Below are 22,853 nucleotides of genomic sequence, written 5' to 3' on the forward strand. Positions count from 1 at the left end.
CCCCCGACCACCCTTCAGTTCTGCAGGTGGGGCTCCTCCCTCCTCCGTCCTCTCCAGGCCGCCCCCGACCACCCTTCAGTTCTGCAGGTGGGGGCTCCTCCCTCCTCCCTCCTCCCCAGGCCGCCCCCGACCACCCTTCAGTTCTGCAGGTGGGGCTCCTCCCTCCTCCCTCCTCCGTCCTCCCCAGGCCGCCCCCGACCACCCTTCAGTTCTGCAGGTGGGGGCTCCTCCCTCCTCCCTCCTCCCCAGGCTGCCCCCGACCACCCTTCAGTTCTGCAGGTGGGGCTCCTCCCTCCTCCCTCCTCCGTCCTCTCCAGGCTGCCCCCGACCACCCTTCAGTTCTGCAGGTGGGGCTCCTCCCTCCTCCCTCCTCCCCAGGCCGCCCCCGACCACCCTTCAGTTCTGCAGGTGGGGCTCCTCCCTCCTCCCTCCTCCCCAGGCTGCCCCCGACCACCCTTCAGTTCTGCAGGTGGGGCTCCTCCCTCCTCCGTCCTCCCCAGGCCGCCCCCGACCACCCTTCAGTTCTGCAGGTGGGGCTCCTCCCTCCTCCCTCCTCCCCAGGCCGCCCCCGACCACCCTTCAGTTCTGCAGGTGGGGCTCCTCCCTCCTCCGTCCTCCCCAGGCTGCCCCCGACCACCCTTCAGTTCTGCAGGTGGGGCTCCTCCCTCCTCCCTCCTCCCCAGGCTGCCCCCGACCACCCTTCAGTTCTGCAGGTGGGGCTCCTCCCTCCTCCCTCCTCCCCAGGCTGCCCCCGACCACCCTTCAGTTCTGCAGGTGGGGGCTCCTCCCTCCTCCCCAGGCTGCCCCTACCACCCTTCAGTTCTGCAGGTGGGGGCTCCTCCCTCCTCCCCAGGCCGCCCCCGACCACCCTTCAGTTCTGCAGGTGGGGCTCCTCCCTGCTCCCTCCTCCCTCTTCCCCAGGCTGCCCTGGACCACCCTTCAGTTCTGCAGGTGGGGCTCCACCCTCCTCCCTCCTCCCCAGGCTGCCCCCGACCACCCTTCAGTTCTGCAGGTGGGGCTCCTCCCTCCTCCGTCCTCCCCACGCTGCCCCCGACCACCCTTCAGTTCTGCAGGTGGGGCTCCTCCCTCCTCCCTCCTCCCCAGGCTGCCCCCGACCACCCTTCAGTTCTGCAGGTGGGGGCTCCTCCCTCCTCCCCAGGCTGCCCCGACCACCCTTCAGTTCTGCAGATGGGGCTCCTCCTTCCTCCCTCCTCCCCAGGCTGCCCCCACCACCCTTCAGTTCTGCAGGTGGGGCTCCTCCCTCCTCCCTCCTCCCCAGGCTGCCCCCAACCACCCTTCAGTTCTGCAGGTGGGGCTCCTCCCTCCTCCCTCCTCCCCAGGCTGCCCCCGACCACCCTTCAGTTCTGCAGGTGGGGCTCCTCCCCCCTCCCTCCTCCCCAGGCTGCCCCCGACCACCCTTCAGTTCTGCAGGTGGGGCTCCTCCCTCCTCCCTCCTCCCCAGGCTGCCCCCGACCACCCTTCAGTTCTGCAGGTGGGGCTTCTCCCTCCTCCCTCCTCCCCAGGCTGCCCCCGACCACCCTTCAGTTCTGCAGGTGGGGGCTCCTCCCTCCTCCCTCCTCCCCAGGCCGCCCCCGACCACCCTTCAGTTCTGCAGGTGGGGCTCCTCCCTCCTCCCTCCTCCCTCCTCCCCAGGCCGCCCCCGACCACCCTTCAGTTCTGCAGGTGGGGCTCCTCCCTCCTCCCTCCTCCCCAGGCTGCCCCCGACCACCCTTCAGTTCTGCAGGTGGGGCTCCTCCCTCCTCCCTCCTCCCCAGGCTGCCCCCGACCACCCTTCAGTTCTGCAGGTGGGGCTTCTCCCTCCTCCCTCCTCCCCAGGCTGCCCCCGACCACCCTTCAGTTCTGCAGGTGGGGCTCCTCCCTCCTCCGTCCTCCCCACGCTGCCCCTGACCACCCTTCAGTTCTGCAGGTGGGGCTCCTCCCTCCTCCCTCCTCCCCACGCTGCCCCCGACCACCCTTCAGTTCTGCAGGTGGGGCTCCTCCCTCCTCCCTCCTCCCCAGGCTGCCCCCGACCACCCTTCAGTTCTGCAGGTGGGGCTCCTCCCTCCTCCCTCCTCCCCAGGCTGCCCCCGACCACCCTTCAGTTCTGCAGGTGGGGCTTCTCCCTCCTCCCTCCTCCCCAGGCTGCCCCCGACCACCCTTCAGTTCTGCAGGTGGGGGCTCCTCCCTCCTCCCTCCTCCCCAGGCCGCCCCCGACCACCCTTCAGTTCTGCAGGTGGGGCTCCTCCCTCCTCCCTCCTCCCTCCTCCCCAGGCCGCCCCCGACCACCCTTCAGTTCTGCAGGTGGGGCTCCTCCCTCCTCCGTCCTCCCCAGGCTGCCCCCGACCACCCTTCAGTTCTGCAGGTGGGGCTCCTCCCTCCTCCGTCCTCCCCAGGCCGCCCCCAACCACCTTTCAGTTCTGCAGGTGGGGCTCCTCCCTCCTCCCTCCTCCCCAGGCCGCCCCCGACCACCCTTCAGTTCTGCAGGTGGGGCTCCTCCCTCCTCCGTCCTCTCCAGGCCGCCCCCGACCACCCTTCAGTTCTGCAGGTGGGGCTCCTCCCTCCTCCCTCCTCCCTCCTCCCCAGGCCGCCCCCGACCACCCTTCAGTTCTGCAGGTGGGGCTCCTCCCTCCTCCGTCCTCTCCAGGCCGCCCCCGACCACCCTTCAGTTCTGCAGGTGGGGGCTCCTCCCTCCTCCCTCCTCCCTCCTCCCCAGGCCGCCCCCGACCACCCTTCAGTTCTGCAGGTGGGGCTCCTCCCTCCTCCCTCCTCCGTCCTCCCCAGGCCGCCCCCGACCACCCTTCAGTTCTGCAGGTGGGGGCTCCTCCCTCCTCCCTCCTCCCCAGGCTGCCCCCGACCACCCTTCAGTTCTGCAGGTGGGGCTCCTCCCTCCTCCCTCCTCCGTCCTCTCCAGGCTGCCCCCGACCACCCTTCAGTTCTGCAGGTGGGGCTCCTCCCTCCTCCCTCCTCCCCAGGCCGCCCCCGACCACCCTTCAGTTCTGCAGGTGGGGCTCCTCCCTCCTCCCTCCTCCCCAGGCTGCCCCCGACCACCCTTCAGTTCTGCAGGTGGGGCTCCTCCCTCCTCCGTCCTCCCCAGGCCGCCCCCGACCACCCTTCAGTTCTGCAGGTGGGGCTCCTCCCTCCTCCCTCCTCCCCAGGCCGCCCCCGACCACCCTTCAGTTCTGCAGGTGGGGCTCCTCCCTCCTCCGTCCTCCCCAGGCTGCCCCCGACCACCCTTCAGTTCTGCAGGTGGGGCTCCTCCCTCCTCCCTCCTCCCCAGGCTGCCCCCGACCACCCTTCAGTTCTGCAGGTGGGGCTCCTCCCTCCTCCCTCCTCCCCAGGCTGCCCCCGACCACCCTTCAGTTCTGCAGGTGGGGGCTCCTCCCTCCTCCCCAGGCTGCCCCTACCACCCTTCAGTTCTGCAGGTGGGGGCTCCTCCCTCCTCCCCAGGCCGCACCCGACCACCCTTCAGTTCTGCAGGTGGGGCTCCTCCCTGCTCCCTCCTCCCTCTTCCCCAGGCTGCCCTGGACCACCCTTCAGTTCTGCAGGTGGGGCTCCACCCTCCTCCCTCCTCCCCAGGCTGCCCCCGACCACCCTTCAGTTCTGCAGGTGGGGCTCCTCCCTCCTCCGTCCTCCCCACGCTGCCCCCGACCACCCTTCAGTTCTGCAGGTGGGGCTCCTCCCTCCTCCCTCCTCCCCAGGCTGCCCCCGACCACCCTTCAGTTCTGCAGGTGGGGGCTCCTCCCTCCTCCCCAGGCTGCCCCGACCACCCTTCAGTTCTGCAGATGGGGCTCCTCCTTCCTCCCTCCTCCCCAGGCTGCCCCCACCACCCTTCAGTTCTGCAGGTGGGGCTCCTCCCTCCTCCCTCCTCCCCAGGCTGCCCCCAACCACCCTTCAGTTCTGCAGGTGGGGCTTCTCCCTCCTCCCTCCTCCCCAGGCTGCCCCCGACCACCCTTCAGTTCTGCAGGTGGGGCTCCTCCCTCCTCCCTCCTCCCCACGCTGCCCCTGACCACCCTTCAGTTCTGCAGGTGGGGCTCCTCCCTCCTCCCTCCTCCCCAGGCTGCCCCTGACCACCCTTCAGTTCTGCAGGTGGGGGCTCCTCCCTCCTCCCCAGGCTGCCCCCACCACCCTTCAGTTCTGCAGGTGGGGCTCCTCCCTCCTTCCTCCTCCCTCCTCCCCAGGCTGTCCCGAGGCTCCTTGCTGGGGACTGTCCTGCCTCCCGTCTGGGCCTGCGCTGAGACTGGGCTCCATGCCAGCCGGGGCTGGCTGGCCCCCTCGCTCCAGAGAGCGACCTGCACAGAGTCCCCTCAGCCAGGAGCCCCTGTCCAGACACGGCGTTTCTCTGTGGGTGGCAACAGGCTCTGGGACCCTCGGCCCTGGGCTCGGGAGCATTTAAGGTGGTGCACACTCAGCGAGGGGCTGTGGGCTGGGGTCCCACCATCCCGGGAGCAGGGACTGCGTGTTCCTTCTCAGGACCAGAGGCTTCTGTCTTTTCCCCTGGGGTAGAAGTTTGCTGCGTGCCCCGTGCCCAGCCTTGCTTAGGTGACTGTTGGCTCCGCTGGTCCCTCAAGCCCCGCCATTCCCTCCTCAGCTCCGCTCTGCACCGAAGGGGATGGGTCCGACCCACCCTGGCATCGTCACAGCCTCGAGTGGCGTCCAGCCTGCCCCGCTCCACCAGTGGCTGCTGGAGAAGAACCCGAGCCTGGGTCAGGCCCTGGGGGCTCCTGCATCAGTGCCCGGCTCTCCGGGGCCTCCTGCCCTCCGGCCCACTCTCCCCGCTCTCAGCGTCAACCAGTCGCCATGGGCAGGGGCAGCTCGGTGGCTCCTGCGTCCCTGCCTCGGGCCTGCCTGCTGTCATCTGCCTCCCTCCCTCTTTCCCAGAGCGGCCCTGGGCCTGGATACGGGGACTGTTGTGTGGCCCCTCTGTGTCTGGGGGTGGGACTGCCCCTCTGGCTTCAGGATCCTCAGGGCCTCTCCCCGGGATTGGCAGTCAGGCTCTCCTGGCAGTACACTCTCCCACCTGTGCCACCCACCCACCCACCCATCCCGCTTTACAGAAAGCCCCTGAGCCCTACCCTGTTCGTCCCCAGGCAGCCACGCTGAGACCTCTGGCCTTTGATGTCATGTGGTGTGTGCTTCCCAGCTGGGTTCTGGGCAGGGACGGTGCTCATCATGCCCCGGCCTTCAGAGCTCCTTCCAGCCCAGCAGTCTCCTGGCTGTGTCCTCTGTGGCCTCTGCCCCGTGTCCTCAGTGGCCCCGCGGGGGCCTCGCCAGTGCTCACCTGTGCCTCTCTTTCTCTGCAGCTGTGAGCCGTGAGCTTTTAGGCGGTGGGACGTGTCAGCAGAATGTCTCCTGCCCCCGAGAGCGACCCCGAGGCCACTGGGAAGAGCACCGTGGCCTGGCCGGCCCGAACGCCTGCGTCTCAGTAGCTGGGAGCCACGGGCCCACGCCCGCCCACCGGCCGCGGTGATGTTCTAGCCACAGAGGAGCCAAGACCTCAGGTTTCCAGAGACTTGGGATTTGCACGGCAGCAGAGTCACCGTGGAGAGGCCAGGGTATCACAAACTTATGGATTTTGACAAGAAAGGAGGGAAAGGGGAGACGGAGGAGGGCCGGAGAATGTCCAAGGCCGGCGGGGGCCGGAGCAGCCACGGCATCCGGAGCTCGGGGACCAGCTCGGGGGTCCTGATGGTGGGCCCCAACTTCCGCGTCGGCAAGAAGATCGGCTGCGGCAACTTCGGGGAGCTCCGCCTAGGTGAGGCCCTGCTCGGTGGTAGGTGGGGGCGGGAGGCTGCTGGCAGGGCCGCCCCGAGTCACCGGAGCCTCTGGCGGGGCCGCCCCATGTCACTGGCAGGTGCGTTGAATCATCAGTCTGTCGTGGTGCGAGTGCCACTTCCCTTCGAGGAGGTTCTGTGGGGAGAGTGGGTTTCTGGCCCTGTCACCTTTTCGGGAAACAGTTCTGTTGGGAGGCAGGTGGCCCAGAGCAGGCCAGGCCACGCCGCAAGGAGCCCGATGTTAAGTTGTGAATGACTTCCATGGCCCATGTGCGCACTGGGTGAAGCCCCGGCCTTAACGGCAGGTGCCTGCCCGGCACTCAGCTCGTGGGAGGTCTTGGCCAGCCCGGAGCTGGCGTCGGGTGGCTGGAGTGACTGTTCTGTGGTGATGACACTGCTGTGTGCCACTCGCAGCTTCACCATGTAAAAGGCCGCACCTGGCCCACCTGGCTCCGTCCCTTCTGCTCACACCAACCTCTCCCGGGTCGGGGTCTCATTGCCCGGGCAGGCGTGAGGAGCAGGGCCGAGGACTGAGCCTCTCACTGTCCAGGGGTGCCTTCCCTGGGGTGGGGGTGCCTGAAGGTGACCATCAGGCCTGGGGGAGCTCTGAGCACCTTTGGGGCCGTTCCCAGTCTGTGATTAGCTGTGCCAGGGAGCTGGATCATCCCCGGAAATGTGGTTAAATTTATTGCTGGTGCTGCCGGAGCTCCTGCGGGAGGGCATTTGGCGTCTGTTGCTGGGGTTGTCCGGGGAACCCAGGTGCACCCCCAGTCAGTGTCTGTCGTGGTGGGAATCAGGGTCCCTGGGAAAGAGCGCAGGATGGGCAGGTCCGGGAGGCCACGGCAGTGGATCAGCCTCACGTGGGCACCCATGGCAGGCGGTGCCCATGGCACCCATGGCAGGCACTCAGCCTGATGAGGTTGTCAGATGAGGGAAACAGGCCCAGGCAGTGGTCATGATGTGGCTGCATCTTCAAGAGCGGCCGCCCAGGGGCGCAGGAGCATGGGCTGTGGCCGCCTGGACCCCAGGCATGTTTTGTGGCCCCACTTCCCACCTCCTGCCTCAGTTTACCCACCTGTTAAATGAGGATGAATGGTAGTTGCCACTCGTGGGCAGAAGTGGGGTTCAGCAGGCAGTTATGCGGCAGAAGTGTGTGTCCTATGAGTCAAGCAGCTTCTCCCAGGCGAGGGCAGCTGTTGGGGTCACTGTTGGCTGCTTCTCTGTTCCCATTGGTTGCACCCAGGGCCCCAGGAGGCTGGGGTTTGAGACCCCACCTGAACCAGATCCCACCCCAGCCCTTGGGGAGGCTGCTGGGATTCCACCTCTGCGCAGAGGCTGGGCTTGGGCTACGAAGCCTCACTGCCGGTCCGACGGCCTGTGGCTCGGGAGGCCTGGGCTCCGTTTCTCAGCCAAGAGACTGAGCTTTTCCCGACAGGAGCTGTGGCCTCCCAACCCCGTGTGTGTGCACGCTCAGACACACGTGCAGACACATGCAGACATGTACACACGTGCCCACAAATGCACATGTGCACACTAAAGCACACGCACACAGGCACACATAGCCACAACCACGCATACACGGGCACACAGGCTCATCTGCACACACATGCCTGGCACAGCCCCGTGACCTGCAGCCTGCGGGGTATGGCTTTTGGGAACCCAGATGGCTATGTGGGTCCTGTCCTTGGGTGGCGGTTGCAGGCTGCTGAACAGTGCAGGTACCTGTAGGCAGATGAGAGTGACGTGGGTGATGCCAGCTTTTTTTTTTTTTTTTTTTTGAGATGGAGTCTCGCTCGGTCACCCAGGCTGGAGTGCAGTGGCGCAATCTCGGCTCACTGCAAGCTCCGCGTCCCGGGTTCACGCCATTCTCCTGCCTCAGCCTCCTGAGTAGCTTGGGACTACAGGCGTCCACCACCACACCCGGCTAATATTTTGTAGTTTTAGTAGAGACAGGGTTTCACTGTGTTAGCCAGGATGGTCTCGATCTCCTGACCTTGTGATCCACCTGCCTTGGCCTCCCAAAGTGCTGGGATTACAGGCGTGAGCCACTGCGCCCGGCCTGGTGATGCCAGCTTTTACTAAGTTGCGGTTTGCGCTCTCTTCAGTCTGGTGTTTTGGGCGCTGTGTGCTTCGCGGGCAGCCGCACATCGTGGTTTCTCAGGGGTGCCGGGAGGCCGTCCATCGGAGGACACACCAGCCCTTCTTCATCTGCTCCCAGCGCAGGGACGCTTGGCTGTTTCCGGATTTGGGCCCTTCTGAATAGAACTAACTGCCCAAATAGAACTGAATAGCAGTGGGCTCCTCGAGCACTCCACATCCCCAGCACTCAGGACTGTTGGTGGCTTTGGTGTTGAGCCTGTTGTGGACTCTGGTTGTTGAATTTTGTTCCGTTGTCTAGAATGTTCTAGAATGTGTCGTTTTTTCTGTTTTTAAGGTTTTTATCTTTGATTTAAAATCTTGCCTATGCTCTCCGTAGATGAGGCTTTCTGTTTTTATCCTGCTTGGATCCGCTGACTTCTTGTATCTCTATGTTGGTACTTTTTCAAATTAACTTTGGAAAAATGTGAGCCATTATTTCATGAAACGTTTTTCCATCTCAGCTTTGCTTTGCTTTGTTTTGTTTTGTTTTTGAGATGGAGTTTCACTCTTGTTGCCCAGTCTGGAGTGCAGTGGCACCATCTCGGCTCACCACAACCTCTGCCTCTCTGGTTCAAGCAATTCTCCTGCCTCAGCCTCCCGAGTAGCTGGGATTACAGGTGTGAGCCACCATGCCTGGCTAATTTTTTATATTTTTAGTGAGATGGGGTTTCACCATGTTGGCCAGGCTGGTCTTGAACTCCTGACCTCAGATGATCCACCTGCCTCGGCCTCCCAAAGTGCTGGGATTACACATGTGAGTTACCGCGCCTCGCCTGCTTTGTTTTTTTTTTTTTTTTTTGAGACAAGAGTCTTGCTCTGTCACCCAGGCTGGAGTGCAGTGGCGTAACCTCAGCTCACTGCAAGCTCTGCCTCCCAGGTTCACGCCATTCTCCTGCCTTAGTCTCCCAAGTAGCTGGGACTACAGGCGCCCGCCAACACACCCAGCTAATTTTTTGTATTTTTGGTAGAGATGGGGTTTTGCCGTGTTAGCTAGGATGGTCTCCATCTCCTGACCTCATGATCCGCCCGCCTCGGCCTCCCAAAGTGCTGGGATTACAGGTGTGAGCCACCGCGCCTGGCCTTGCTTTGGTTTTTTGAGACAGAGTGTCACTCTGTTGCCCAGGCTGGAGTGCAGTGGCGCGATCTCGGCTCACGGCAACCTCCGCCTCCTGGGTTCAAGCAATTCTCCTGCCTCAGCCTCCCAAGTAGATGAGATTACAGGTGCTTGCCACCACGCCCAGCTAAATTTTTGTATTTTTAGTAGAGACAGGATTTTGCCATGTTGGCAAACTCCTGACCTCAGGTGATCTGCCCGCCTTGGCCTCTGAAAGTGCTGGGATTACAGGCGTGGGCCACCATACCCAGCCTCGCTCTCATTCCTGGGTTCTGGTTCTGCGTGTGACAGGAGTGCTTGGCCCTGTCCCCAGGTCCCTCAGCCCTGGCTGTTTTCCGTCTGCCTCTGTGCTCTCCTGGTGTCAGGCTGTGCGACTGCGGCTGCTGCTTGAAAGTTTACTCTTTTTCTGCAGCCTCCAACCCCAGAAGTCCATGTGGTGAATCTTTGATTGCTTAGTGGCATTTTTTGGTTCCGTCTGATTGTCCATTCGCTCTCAGCTGAGATTTCCCATGTGCACATTCACTTTGGCCATCTTTTCCTTTAAATCTTCGAACATGTTTGTGCTGTTTCTTCGTCCGTTTTGTGCTGCTGTAACAGAATGCCACAGACTGGGTCATTTATTTTTATTTATTATTTATTATTTTTTGAGATGGAGTCTTGCTCTGTTGCCCAGGCTAGAGTGCAGTGGTACTATCTTGGCTCACCACAACCTCCGCCTCCCGGGTTCAAGCAATTCTCCTGCCTCAGCCTCCCGAGTAGCTGGGATTACAGGCGCCCGTCACCACACCCAGCTAATTTTTGTATTTTTAGTAGAGACAGGGTTTCACTGTGTTGGTTGGCTAGGCTGGTCTCAAACTCCTGACCTCGTGATCCACCTGCCTCGTTCTCCCAAAGTGCTAGGGTTACAGGCATGAGCCGCTGCACCTGGCCAGGTCATTTATAATGAACAGAAATTGATGGGCTCACTGTTCTGGAGGCTGGCGAGCCCCAGATTGAGGGTGGCGTCTGGCAAAGACCTTCTTGCCATGTCATGGCAAGAAGACATGGTGGAAGGCAGGATGGCAAGGACCGGAGGGGGCTGGATTCGCCCTTTAGTCAGGAACCCACTCCCCTGCTGATGGCATTCACTCACCCACGAGGGCAGCGACTCAGATCCTTTCACTAGGCCCCAGCCCCAGCCCCAGCAGTGCTGGATTGGGGACCAAGTTCCCAACACATGACCCTTAGGGGGTGCATCAAAGACACAGCACTGTGTGGAGTGACGTCTGTGCTGCTGCTGACTTTCTCCCTTGTCACGGTCACACCCCCCTCACTCACCTGTGGGACAGCCTCACTGGGCGTGGCCGTGGTGTGTGCCGTGAGGTGTGGAGGGTGCCGTCTCCCGGCTTGAGCGCTGAGTTTGTCCCCGTGGCTCACCTTGTTTCTGTCAGGTTGGTTTCAGCGTTGCTGGGGCAAGGCTGAGGGTAAACATGAGTGACTCCAAGGCCAGGGAGCCTGTGCCAAGGTGTGGACCTTTTGGGTTCTCAGCTGAAGTAGAGAATCCAGGGAGGACCCCGCACTCCGGCCATTGGAGCTGTGGCGTCCTCCCTCCTGTGTGTCCCCCGGAACCTTCTGAGCCTCTCTGGAGCTGTTCTCTGCCAGGCCCCGTGGGCTCTCCTGCCCTCTGCATGCACCGCGAGTACTGCCGGAGGAGGCCCCTTTGGCTTTCAGAGCCCAGAGCGCCCGACCTCCTCCAGGAGTCTGCAGATCCACAGGCCTCAGATGCTGCCACACCCACCCAGCGCACACCCGGGTCTCTGACACGCCAGCCGCACACAGCGGTGGGCGTCAGGCGAAGGTTTCTTCCACAGTGCAGAGTAGAAGAGCCGGGAAAGACCCCATCCCCATCAGATGCATCAGAGCTTCAAAGGCCCGCCCATCAAGACGCTACCAAGAGCATGAGGCCAGCCAGGCTGGGGAAGACGTTGGCGAGCATCCGCCTGCCCGTCAGGGAGCCACAGCTGGATGATACATCAACAGACAGCAGAGGGACGGCGTAGCACACAGGCGAGGGCTTGGCCTCCTCAGCCTGGGGGAGCGCAGCTCAGTGCTTGGTGGTGGTCAGCACGTGACTGACACTTTGCTGGAGAAGGGGACGGCTGCCCGCAGGAAGAGCTACGCAGCCGTGTTCGCCGGAACTCCGCTCTGGAGAGTCAGAACTGGAGACGGGAGGGCGTGCCTCAAGGGCAGATGGGCAAAGCAAACCCCATCCTCCCTGTGAGCCGCGGCACAGCACCAGGCGGGCACACGCAGCACGCCACGGCGAGGAGCCCACCGCAGGGGCAGCCTTTTGGGTGGGGAAGGGGGGATGAATCCACTGTGAATCCCACTTCCGAAGGGCAGCGCAGGAAGGACACGCAAATGCTGGACTGAACCTGCAGCTGATTCAGGGGGCAGTGTCCTGCGCTCTAAAACTTCAAACCTGGGGCAGTGTCCTGCGCTCTAAAACTTCAAACCTGGGGCAGTGTCCTGCGCTCTAAAACTTCGAAATCTGACCAGGCGCAGTGGCTCACGCCTGTAATCCCAACACTTTGGCAGGCTGATGTGGGCGGATCACCTGAGGTCGGGAGTTCGAGACCAGCCTGGACAACATGGAGAAAGCCCATCTCTAGTAAAAATACAAAAATTAGCCAGGTTGATGGTGCCTGCCTGTAATTCCAGCTACTCAGGAGGCTGAGGCAGGAGAGTCGCTTGAACCCAGGAGGCAGAGGTTCCAGTGAGCCGTGATCGCGCCAGTGCACTCCAGCCTGGGCAACAGAACGAGACTCCGCTCCAAAAAGAAAAAAACTTTGAAATCCCTCTAAAAATAAAATGGACCGGTGGATGGTAGCTGTGAGGATGGACCATGTGGCAGGTTTAGTTCTGGGGCCTCGGCAATGAGTGTTGGGTGTTTGGGGCACGGCTCCTGTTGTTTTACGAGGAGAATTTCCTAATAATGTATTACACTGGGGAGAACGTAGGAGGGGAGCCCATTTGTTCTGAAAACGCAGGGACCAGCCCTGGTCCCCGGCTCAGGACTGGAGGGGTTGCCCTGGTCCCCGGCTCAGGACTGGACGGGTTGCCCTGGTCCCCGGCTCAGGACTGGAGGGGTTGCCCTGGTCCCCGGCTCAGGACTGGAGGGGTTGCCCTGGTCCCCGGCTCAGGACTGGAGGGGTTGCCCTGGTCCCCGGCTCAGGACTGGAGGGGTTGCCCTGGTCCCCGGCTCAGGACTGGAGGGGTTGCCCTGGTCCCCGGCTCAGGACTGGAGGGGTTGCCCTGGTCCCTGGCTCAGGACTGGAGAGACCAGCCCTGGTCCCCGTCTCAGGGCTGCAGGGAGGCACCTGGTCATCCCTCGTCCTCACGATCCTGCACCCTCAAGGTGCCACGTTGTTGAGGCTGTTTAGGGAACTTGACAAGCTGATTGGAAACTGTGCTGAAATAGAGCCCAGGCAGTGATGCGGACAGGGCAATGCCAGAAGGAGCCCCAGCGATTCCTGTGCTGCAAGGCACGCCCAGGACGGGGCACTAGCCGGGGGAAGAGGCTCTCGGGGCCCAGATGCGACCCCAGCCTCAGACTATGAGGTCATGACTGTGTACAGCTCAGCCACCGGGCTTTGGGACTTTGCATCCACCTTAGCAGGGTTTCCAAACCCATTGTCTCCACGGCCACCCTGCCAGTCCAGCTGCAGCAGGGCGGAAGGAAGTGGAGGCCTCTTTCTTTCTTTTTTTTTTTTTTGAGACAGAGTTTCTCTCTTGTTGCCCAGGCTGGAGTGCAATGGCACTATCTCAGCTCACCACAACCTTCACCTCCCGGGTTCAGGCGATTCTCCTGCCTCAGCCTCCCTGGTAGCTGGGATTAAACAGGCATGCACCACCATGCCTGGCTAATTTTGTATTTTTAGTAGGGATGGGGTTTCTCCATGTTTGTCAGGCTGGTCTCGAACTCCCGACCTCAGGTGATCCGCCTGCATCGGCCTCCCAAAGTGCTGGGATTACAGGCATAAGCCACCGCGCCCGGCCACAGAGGCCTCATTCTGCAGCGTATGCTACTCGGGCAAAGGCAGCTGACTGCAGACCCAACACGGTGACCCAGCTGGATGGTGCCTGAGAGACGGGGCTGCCCCACATGGTGCCGTGTCATGCCGCGGGACAGGTCGCCCAGCAGATGGTAGCTATGGCCCCAGTGCCATCCTGGGCTGGAGACACATGGGTGCCAGACACTTTCATGCCTGTCGTCTGGCCCAGCTGCCGTGGGGAGCCCTCCAGGGCCGTGTGCCTGCAGGGACCGGCCTGTTCACCGCTAGGCTCACCCCTAGGGTGCTGAGTCACCACAGTGGGTGGGGCCGTGCCCCCTCCCAGGCTGGCTTCCACAGCTGCCCCTGCAGAGCGCCCCTGTGTTAAGGGCTGGCCTCCTCCTTCCTCAGGGGGTGTAACATGTAAAAAGCTGCACCCTGGGCTGTACAGGGGCTCCCGCCTGTCATCCCAGCCCTGTGGGAGGCTGAGGCAGGCAGATTGCTTGAGCTCAGGAGTTCAAGATCAGCCCGGGCAACTTGGAGAAACCCCGTCTCTACTAAAAATACAAAAATTAGTTGGGTGTGGTGGTGCGCACCTGTAGTCCCAGCTACTTGGGAGGCTGAGATGGGAGGATGGCTTGAGCCCGGGAGACAAAGGCTGCAGTGAACTGCGATCTCGCCACTGCACTCCAGCCTGGGCAACAGAGCGGCACCGTCTCAAAAAAAAAAAAAAAAAGGTTCTGGGCCTCGTACCTTCTGCGCTTTCATGAGACTCAGCCCTGGAAGTCCTGTGTGGCTGGTGGCCCCAGGGGACAGGACCTGGGCTCCTCTCTTCTAACCCATGTGGGCCACAGGTCCCTGTCCATCTGCTGGGGCTCACCTGGGGGCCGAGGGCCTCGGGCATGCGGGAGATTTGTCTTTGAGAAAGGGGTGGAGGAGTGTGGAGCCCTTGGGGCTGCCTGCAGGCTGTGAGAGACCTCCCCAGTGCCGCTTCTGTCCTGGGCTAGGGAGGTGGGGGGGCGGGGGAGGAGGAGTGGCAGACACTGAGGCGGTGACCACACGGGCAGGGTGCAGGTGTCGGGACGACTTGGCAGGCCACGGTGCAGTGCTCTGGCAGGCTGGGCCCAGGCCCGGCTGCTGGGCAGTGGTACCATTTGGAGGGTGGTCCTTCAGGGACCCCCTCCTGCCTCCTGCCTCGGGGGTGGGCTGGGGAGGTCGGGGCTAGGTGGGCCCTGCGCTGGCGGTGCTGATGGTCTCTGTCCCTGCAGGAAAGAATCTCTATACAAATGAATACGTGGCTATCAAATTGGTGAGTCGGCCCCTCCACCCCACCCCCGCTGACGTGCCCCCCAGGGATTTCAGGGCAGCGACCCGGTCCCCTGGTGACTCGCCCTTGTGCCCCCAGGAGCCGATCAAGTCCCGGGCCCCACAGCTGCACCTGGAGTACCGGTTCTACAAGCAGCTCAGCGCCACAGGTACCGGGCGGCCCGCGGGTGGGGCGGGGGCTGCGCAGGGGCAGGGAGGGGGCTGCCGCCGCACGCCCGTGCGTCTGTCCTCCGCCGCAGAGGGCGTCCCTCAGGTCTACTACTTCGGTCCGTGCGGGAAGTACAACGCCATGGTGCTGGAGCTGCTGGGGCCCAGCCTGGAGGACCTGTTCGACCTGTGCGACCGGACCTTCACGCTCAAGACGGTGCTGATGATCGCCATCCAGCTGGTGCGCGGCGGGCGGGGCGGGGCGGGGGTGGGCGGGGCTCGGAGGGAAGAGGGTGGCCCTGGAGGGGAGCGCGTGGGACGGGGAGGGGCCCGGCCGACACCGCTGTGCCCCCCTGCAGATCACGCGCATGGAGTATGTGCACACCAAGAGCCTAATCTACCGGGACGTGAAGCCCGAGAACTTCCTGGTGGGCCGCCCGGGGACCAAGCGGCAGCACGCCATCCACATCATCGACTTCGGGCTGGCCAAGGAGTACATTGACCCCGAGACCAAGAAGCACATCCCGTACCGCGAGCACAAGAGCCTGACGGGCACGGCGCGCTACATGAGCATCAACACGCACCTGGGCAAGGGTGAGCTGCGCGCGCGCGGCGGGGGGCGGGCGCCCGGACCCCGCTGAGGCTGCGCCCCTGTCCCCGCAGAGCAGAGCCGCCGCGACGACCTGGAGGCACTGGGCCACATGTTCATGTACTTCCTGCGCGGCAGCCTCCCCTGGCAGGGGCTCAAGGTGGGCGAGGAGACCGGGCAGGCGGGCGGGGACGCAGGGCGGGAGCAAGGCTGACCACAGACCCCCGCAGGCCGACACGCTCAAGGAGCGGTACCAGAAGATCGGGGACACCAAACGCGCCACGCCCATCGAGGTGCTCTGCGAGAACTTCCCAGGTAAGGGGTCCCTGCGTCCCCGCCCCCGCCCCGTGCCCCCCACCCCCGCCGAGGCCCCGCTGGCGCTCTCTCTGCAGAGGAGATGGCCACGTACCTGCGCTATGTGCGGCGCCTGGACTTCTTCGAGAAGCCCGACTATGACTACCTGCGGAAGCTCTTCACCGACCTCTTCGACCGCAGTGGCTTCGTGTTCGACTATGAGTACGACTGGGCCGGGAAGCCCCTGGTAGGTGGGGGGGTGCCGGTATGTGGGAGCGGGGGACCGGGAAACCGCCCTGAGGGAGATGGGAACCGGCGCTGCAGCCCATCCTGACCCCTGCTCCCTCACCCACAGCCGACCCCCATCGGCACCGTCCACACCGACCTGCCCTCCCAGCCTCAGCTCCGGGACAAAGCCCAGCCGCACAGCAAAAACCAGGTGAGGCCCGGGCGGGACCGACGCCCCAGGGAGGGGCACGGGCGGCCAGCGTGACCCCCTACTGTCCCCACCAGGCGCTGAACTCCACCAACGGGGAGCTGAACGCGGACGATCCCACGGCCGGCCACTCCAACGCCCCCATCACAGCGCCTGCAGAGGTGGAGGTGGCCGATGAAACCAAGTAAGGCTCTGGGGCGGTGCCTTCGGGGAGGCGGGGGTGCCCTAGGTCCCCATGGGGGTGGGAGGGCCTGAGGCCTGGGCTGCCCCCGCCCTGCGCCCCGGTCCTCCTACCTGAGCCACCGCCCTCCTCAGATGCTGCTGTTTCTTCAAGAGGAGAAAGAGAAAATCACTGCAGCGACACAAGTGACCCTGGGCGCGTGCAGCCCCCTGAATCTTCTCCGTGCAGCCCCTTGGGGCGCGACCTTGTGCGAGGCCCTCGGGGCCCACCCACAGCGGCCCAGGGCCAGACCCTGGCTGGAAGCCAGAACGCAGACTGCAGGGGCCGCGCCTGGCTCAGGCGGCCCCACCCCCGGGACGTGGGGTCACTTCCTTCATGTAAGACTTTGGCCGAAATTTCTACACCTGTGTCTAGTTCTCCCCTCCAAGAGCATTAACTATTTAAAACAAGGAAAAGAGGAAAAAAAAACAGAGGCCCGCCCTACCCCACTCCTGCCCCTCCATTTCTTTGCTGAAGTGAGTAGTGTGATCCTGGAGGCCCCCTGGCCGAGGCCTGGCCTGGCCCGGCCCGGCCCCGCCAGCTGCCCCCGTTAGCGTCATAAAGTCCAGCTTGTCTCCCTCGATCCAAAGGCCGTTTTCTCGAGGGGAGGGCAGGCCCGGCCTGGAGGGGTGCTGTGGAGCTGTCTTGCCTAGGCCCTCCTGGGAGGGGGACAGGCATTGCTGCCAGGGGTGAGGCTGTGCCCCAGGCCTCCCCGAAACCAAAGGGGAAGGCAGGGGTGGGGCCGTGGCTGAAGCCGGCTCCCCAACCAAAATGCTGCACCAAAGCTCGGGCGCCGCGGGCACGGCCACTGCAGTCTCTTCCCAGCCTGGCCCTGGCAAGGGGCGGGTGGGCGCTGCCAGGCGGGTGCTTCTCGACGCACTTGCTCCCGGAGGCTGCGCCCCGGCGCCTGGAACCCGAGGTGGGAGGACTGGCTGGTGTCACCCTGCTCGGCCCTGGGCCCTGCTGCGTGGGGCGTGTGGGGTGCGTGGGCACGGAGCTTCCTGCCTCTCTGCTCCGACACCCGGCAAGCAGCCGGAGACAAAACGCCTTAAAGCCCCCGGCCCAGCCCCGCAGGTATATTGCAGGGGTCTGGGGGCGGCCCTGGACTGGCAGGCGGTTCCCCAGTGGGGTGCCCTGGAGGCTGCCGGGCAGAGTGGAGCAGCTTGGGGCCATGCCCAGCAGCTTGGGGCCATGCCCAGGGCGGTGGCTGTGAGTCTAGTTTTTGCTTTACCAAGTGTACAGAAATGGCATTTACGTTTCTCTGATGCTCCCTTGAAGCCATAGAATTTAGGGGCTTTTTTAAAAAAATAAAAGAAAAATGAAACCAAACCCAAGTGTAGAGGGATTTGTCTGGGCTTTCCACGAAGCTTGACCTGGAACGGGCGTCGCCTCCATCCCCATGCTGCCTGTCCGGGACGAGTCCGGAGCGTCCGGCGGCCTCCGGTAACAGAAACCGACTGATGAGGCGGAAGGTAAGGAAGATGGAAGCAGAGGGCGGAGCTGGGCTCTGGGGAGAGGGCAGGAGACGAGTGTTCACGTACCATGGAAAGGGGAAGTCACACACATGCGACTTGGCCCCGGGGGTCCCGTTCCCTGACGCTACACAAATATACCTGAAAGCCTCAGCGATGGGGCCCAGGCGGGATGGTCCTGGCTGCTCTGACGGTGGAAGGCCTCCTTGACTCCCTCTGTTCACGCAGCAGGGCAGAAAACATCTCCACGGGGGCCACGACACTGTGAAGGGAATCAGCAGTAGCTCCCGGAAGAACAGCGGAAACTGCAGGCAGGTGAAGACCTTGGCAGCACCAGCCCCGGCTCCGCCCCGTGCTTTCTCCCCAGACAACACCCCATACCCGGCAGCCGCGAGGAGGCGCTCGTGCACACCCACGCCGCAGCTGCGCTGGCAAGGGAGGTGGAGGCAGAAGTCCCCGGATGCCGCGTGGGGTCTTCGTCTTCACCCGCTCATCTCCTGCAAGGCCTCGAGGGAGATGAAGGCAGCAGAGGGCAGGGGCAGGGAGGAAACTCCGCCGCTGACAGCCGAGGGAGCTCACCCTCCTCAGACAAGTCACCATGAAGCTGAAGGGGACAGACAGGTCCCTTCCAGGAAGCACGCAAGACCGGAAAACCATCCGGAATCAGAGACTCAGAAACTAAGCGCAGAAATGGACAAACCTCCGAAAATGAATTCAGGAAGGAAACATCAGAACAGAACTGGTTTTGGAAATGAATAAATTGCAAGGTGCCTGAGACCTCCATGGAAATCAGAGGAAAGGCACTGAAGGCAGGAAAACAAGAGGAGACAAGATGGGAAACTGCCGAACACGGCACGGAATCCGGAAGGTGAAAGACGGGAAACTGCCGAACACGGCACAATCCGGAAGAAGAAAGAAGACACGAAGCTGCCAAACACCGCACAGAATCCGGAAGATGGGCCAAGAAGGGCTGGTGTTCGAGTCTTTGAAGAGGTGAAACAGAACATTTAAGACCCTTGTCCAAGGAAGCTTTGCTGAAAAAAGACCTGAACCTCCACATTGAACGTGCACTTGGGAAAATTAAACCAGAGCAGTCCGCTGGGCGTGGTGGCTCACACCTGTAATCCCAGCACTCTAGGAGGCTGAGGTGGGCGGATCACCTGAGGTCAGGAGTTGGAGACCAGCCTGGCCAACATGACGAAACCCCATGTCTACTAAAAATACAAAAACGAGCCGGAAGTAGTGGCACGCGCCTGTAATTCCAGCTACTCAGGAGGCTGAGGCGGGAGAATGGCTTGAACCCGGGAGGTGGAGGTTGCAGTGAGCCCAGATCGTGCCACTGCACCCCAGCCTGGGCGACAGAGCAAGACTGTGTCTCCAATATACATATATATATATGTTTGTTTGGTTTTTTTTTTTTTTGGAGGTGGAGTCTCAGTCTGTTGCCCAGGCTGGAGTGCAGTGGCGCGATCTCGGCTCACTGCAACCTCCACCTCCCAGGTTCACCCCATTCTCCCGCCTCAGCCTCCAGAGTAGCTGGGATTACAGGCACCCGCCACCATGTCTGGCTAATTTTGTTTTTGTATTTTTAGTAGACATGGGGTTTCACCGTGTTAGCCAGGATGGTCTCCATCTCCTGACCTGGTGATCCGCCCACCTCGGCCTCCCAGAGTGCTGGGATTACAGGCGTCAGCCACTGCGCCCAGCCAAAATAATTTTTTTTAAAGGTGATAGCAAGGGTGGAAGACCAGTACCACCGTAATATGTTGTGACAAAGCAGAAATAATGCACCTGTAAGAGTCAGATGGCAAGAGGGAAATGGAATGAGCTCATCGATGCTTTTCCCGGCAGTAGCTTGGGGATAAGGACTACCTGTCATGTGCTTTATGTATTTACCCACATGTTAACCTTTTCTGATGCTCTTCATTTCTTTCTGCTGATCAGAAATTACATCTGGGACCGGGCATGGTGGCTCACTCCTATAATCCCAGCACTTTGGGAGGCCGAGGCTGGCGGATCATGAGGTCAGGAGTGCGAGACCATCCTGGCTAACATGGTGAAACCCTGTCTCTACTAAAAATACAAAAAATTAGCCGGGCGCCTGTAGTCCTAGCTACTGGGGAGGCTGAGGCAGGAGAATAGCGTGAACCCGGGAGGCGGAGCTTGCAGTGAGCCCAGATCGCGCCACCGCACTCCAGCCCGGGCGACAGAATCCCAAAATTACCTCTGGGATAATTTTCAGCCTGAAGAACTTCAATATTGCTTACAGTGCAGCTTTTTTTTTTTGAGACAGGGCCTGGCCCAGGCTGGCGTGCAGTTGCACAGTCATAGCTCCCTGGAGCCTCCACCTCTTGGGCTCAAGCGATCCTCCCACCTCAGCCTCCCAAGTATCTGGGACCACAGACGTGCAGCACCACACTCAGCTAATTGTTTTGTTCTGTTTTGTTTTTAGGTAGAGATAGGGTTGCCTGTCTGGCTCTGTTGTCCAGGCACTTTCGGAGGACGAGGTGGGAAAGTGACCCTGGGATGAGAGGCGTGAGCCACCATGCCGGGCCGAGTGCAGCTTTGTCGGTAACAAATTACAAACTAGCATTTGTTCCCTGAAAAAAATATTTATTTCACCTTTCTTAATAAGGATGTTTTTGCTGGGAGTGGCATTCCAGGTTGACAAAGTGTTTGTTTGGGACAGAGTCTTGCTGTCACCCAGGCTGGAGTGCATTGGCGTGGTCTCGGCTCACTGCAGCCTCCACCTCCCGGGTTCAAGCAGTTCTCCTGCCTCAGCCTCCCAAGTAGCTGGGATTACAAGCGTGTGCCACCACACCTGGCTAATTTTTGTATTTTTAGTAGAGTCGGGGTTTCACCATGTTGGCCAGGCTGGTCTCGAACTCCTGACCTCAAGTGATCCACCCACCTCGGCCCTCAGAAGTGCTGGGATGACAGGCGTGAGCTACCAGGCTCCACTGACAAAGTTTTTAAAATGTTTTTGTTGGCCGGGCGTGGCGGCTCACGCCTGCAATCCCAGCACTTTGGGAGGCCGAGGCGGGCGGATCACAAGGTCAGGAGATGAAGACCATCCTGGCCAACATGGTGAAACCCTGTCTCTACTAAAAATACAAAAAATTAGCCAGGCGTGGCGGCAGGCGCCTGTAGGCCTAGCTACTCGGGATGTTGAGGCAGGAGAATGGCGTGAACCCGGAGGCGGAGCTTGCAGTGAGCCGAGATTGCGCCACTGCACTCCAGCCTGGGCGACAGAGAGAGACTCCGTCTCAAAAACAAAACAAAAAACAAAAAAAAATTGTGGGTCAACGTCTTTCATTCATTTTGGAAAATTCTTGGCTGTCATATAGCTTGAGTCTCATTCTCTCTCTACTCTCCTTCTGGGACTCCACTTACACATACGTTCAACCCTTTGACTGTGTCACGTATCTCGATCTGTTCTGTTTTTCCATTGTTTTTAGTTACTGTGCTTCACCTTGCATGTTTGTTTGTTTGTTTGTTTTTTGAGACAGAGTCTTGCTGTGTTGCCCAGGCTGGAATGCAGTGGCGAGATCTCTGCTCACTGGCAAGCTCCGCCTCCCGGGTTCACGCCATTCTCCTGCCTCAGCCTCCCAAGTAGCTGGGACCACAGGCACCTGTCACCACACCTGGCTAATTTTTGTATTTTTTTTAGTAGAGACGGGGTTTCATCATGTTAGCCAGGATGGTCTTGATCTCCTGACCTCGTGATCCACCTGCCTCAGCCTCCCAAAGTGCTGGGATTACAGGTGTGAGCCACCGTACCTGGCTTTTTTTTTTTTTTTGAGACAGAGTCTTGCTCTGTCTCCCTGGGCTGGAGTGCAGTGGCACAATCGTGGCTCACTGCAACCTCTGCCTCCCAGGTTCAAGTGATTCTCCTGCCTCAGCCTCCCAGGTAGCTGGGATTACAGGTGCACACCACCACACCCCGCTAATTTTTGTATTTTTAGTGGAGACGGGTTTCGCCATGTTGGCCAGGCTGGTCTCGAACTCCTGACCTCAGATGATCCACCTGCCTCGGCCTCCCACAGTGCTGGGATTGCAGGCATGAGCCACCACGCCCAGCCTGTCATTTTTAAATGGATGCTGGACATTGTAAATGACAGATGGTAGAAGCTGGTGCTGATGTGTCTTCACAGGGCTGTGTTTTCTTTTGGCAGAGTCCAGCGTAACAGCAGCCCAGTGAGACCCTACCAGGGTTTATGTTTTGGAGTGATGAGGGCTTCCGTTCTGTCCTCCCCCAGGAGTGTTGCCCTAGCTCCTGGTGGGTGGCCCTTCTGATGTCTTCATTAGAAGCCCAAGGTGTTTCCTTTTAATATGTATTTTTTTAGAGATGGGGTCTTGCTGTGTTGCCCAGGCTGGTCTCAAACTCCTGGCCCCTAGCAGTCCTGCCTCAGCCTGCCAAAGTGCTGGGATTGCAGGTGTGAGCCAGCACGCCCGGCCCCCGGGTGTTTGACAAGGCCCCCTACCCCGCCAGCCTCCATCTCCATTGCCTGCTCCCAGCACTGCACACTGTGGAGATCTGCTCAGCCTTCAGCCTCCTGGCAACTGTTTGCGGCTGGCTTTTTTTTTTTTAGACGGAGTCTTGCTCCCTCGCCCAGGCTAGAGTGCATTGGCACCATCTTGGCTCACTGCAACCTCCATCTCGCAGGTTCAAGTGATTCGCCTGCCTCAGCCTCCCAAGTAGCTGGGATTACAGGTGCCCGCCACCATACCTGGCTAATTTTTGTGTTTTTAGTAGAGATGGGGTTTCACCATGTCGGCCAGGTTGGTCCTGAACTCCTGACCTCAGGTGATCCACCCGCCCGGCCTCCCAAGGTGCTGTAATGACAGGTGTGAGCCACCACGCGGCCTTGCTGCCAGGTTTCTTGATATCTTGCCCTGCACGTGTGCTCCTGAGGCAGCAGCCAACGGCTTGACTCCTCTGGCTACTGAGGCCAGAACTGGGCACTCCCTGCTTTCTCTCCATCCCTCACATCCACGGTCCCCCAGCAGCCAGCAGGGCCTCCCCACGGGGAAATCGGCACACACATCCATTGCATTTGGGTTTGGGGGGAGGTGTTGAGTTAGGGTCTTGCTCTTGCCCAGGCAGGAGGGCAGTGGTGCATCACTGCTCACTGCAGTCTCGACCTCCCGGGCTTCAGTGTGGCCTGTGGGTACTTACTTAAGGAGGGTCTCGCAGCACTGGCGACCAGACCCGGGGTTCAGGGCCCCTCTCGGCGCACGACGTCCCTCACCCACTTGCAGCCCGGATGACAGGGCAGAGTGAAGGGGGGGAGCAAAGCAATGTGCGCTCAAG

The 22,853-nt window shown here is 61.4% G+C and overlaps 1 protein-coding gene across 4 annotated transcripts in view; it reads left to right on the forward strand.

Moving 5' to 3' along the window:
- The window catches only part of CSNK1G2 (casein kinase 1 gamma 2), a 45,841-nt gene extending 28,445 nt beyond the window's left edge, over nucleotides 1-17,396 (forward strand). For 2 of the 4 annotated variants that reach the window (XM_055103308.3, XM_055103309.2), the window contains exons 2-12: nucleotides 5,301-5,752; nucleotides 14,324-14,364; nucleotides 14,461-14,530; nucleotides 14,621-14,769; nucleotides 14,888-15,122; nucleotides 15,192-15,277; nucleotides 15,348-15,432; nucleotides 15,510-15,658; nucleotides 15,767-15,850; nucleotides 15,925-16,031; nucleotides 16,163-17,396. In XM_055103308.3, the coding sequence (XP_054959283.1) occupies nucleotides 5,566-5,752; nucleotides 14,324-14,364; nucleotides 14,461-14,530; nucleotides 14,621-14,769; nucleotides 14,888-15,122; nucleotides 15,192-15,277; nucleotides 15,348-15,432; nucleotides 15,510-15,658; nucleotides 15,767-15,850; nucleotides 15,925-16,031; nucleotides 16,163-16,217 (1,248 nt within the window). In that variant the 5' untranslated portion in view covers nucleotides 5,301-5,565 and the 3' untranslated portion in view covers nucleotides 16,218-17,396. Of the gene's footprint in view, nucleotides 1-5,300; nucleotides 5,753-5,974; nucleotides 11,918-14,323; nucleotides 14,365-14,460; nucleotides 14,770-14,887; nucleotides 15,123-15,191; nucleotides 15,278-15,347; nucleotides 15,433-15,509; nucleotides 15,659-15,766; nucleotides 15,851-15,924; nucleotides 16,032-16,162 lie in introns of those variants that run through there. The other 2 variants (XM_063599761.1, XM_055103307.2) reach the window with 2 other exon arrangements.
- The last annotated feature ends 5,457 nt before the right edge of the window (nucleotides 17,397-22,853 follow it).

This window comes from Pan paniscus, chromosome 20 (genome assembly GCF_029289425.2).
Source record: "Pan paniscus chromosome 20, NHGRI_mPanPan1-v2.0_pri, whole genome shotgun sequence".
In the NCBI taxonomy this organism is placed as follows: Eukaryota; Metazoa; Chordata; class Mammalia; order Primates; family Hominidae; genus Pan; species Pan paniscus.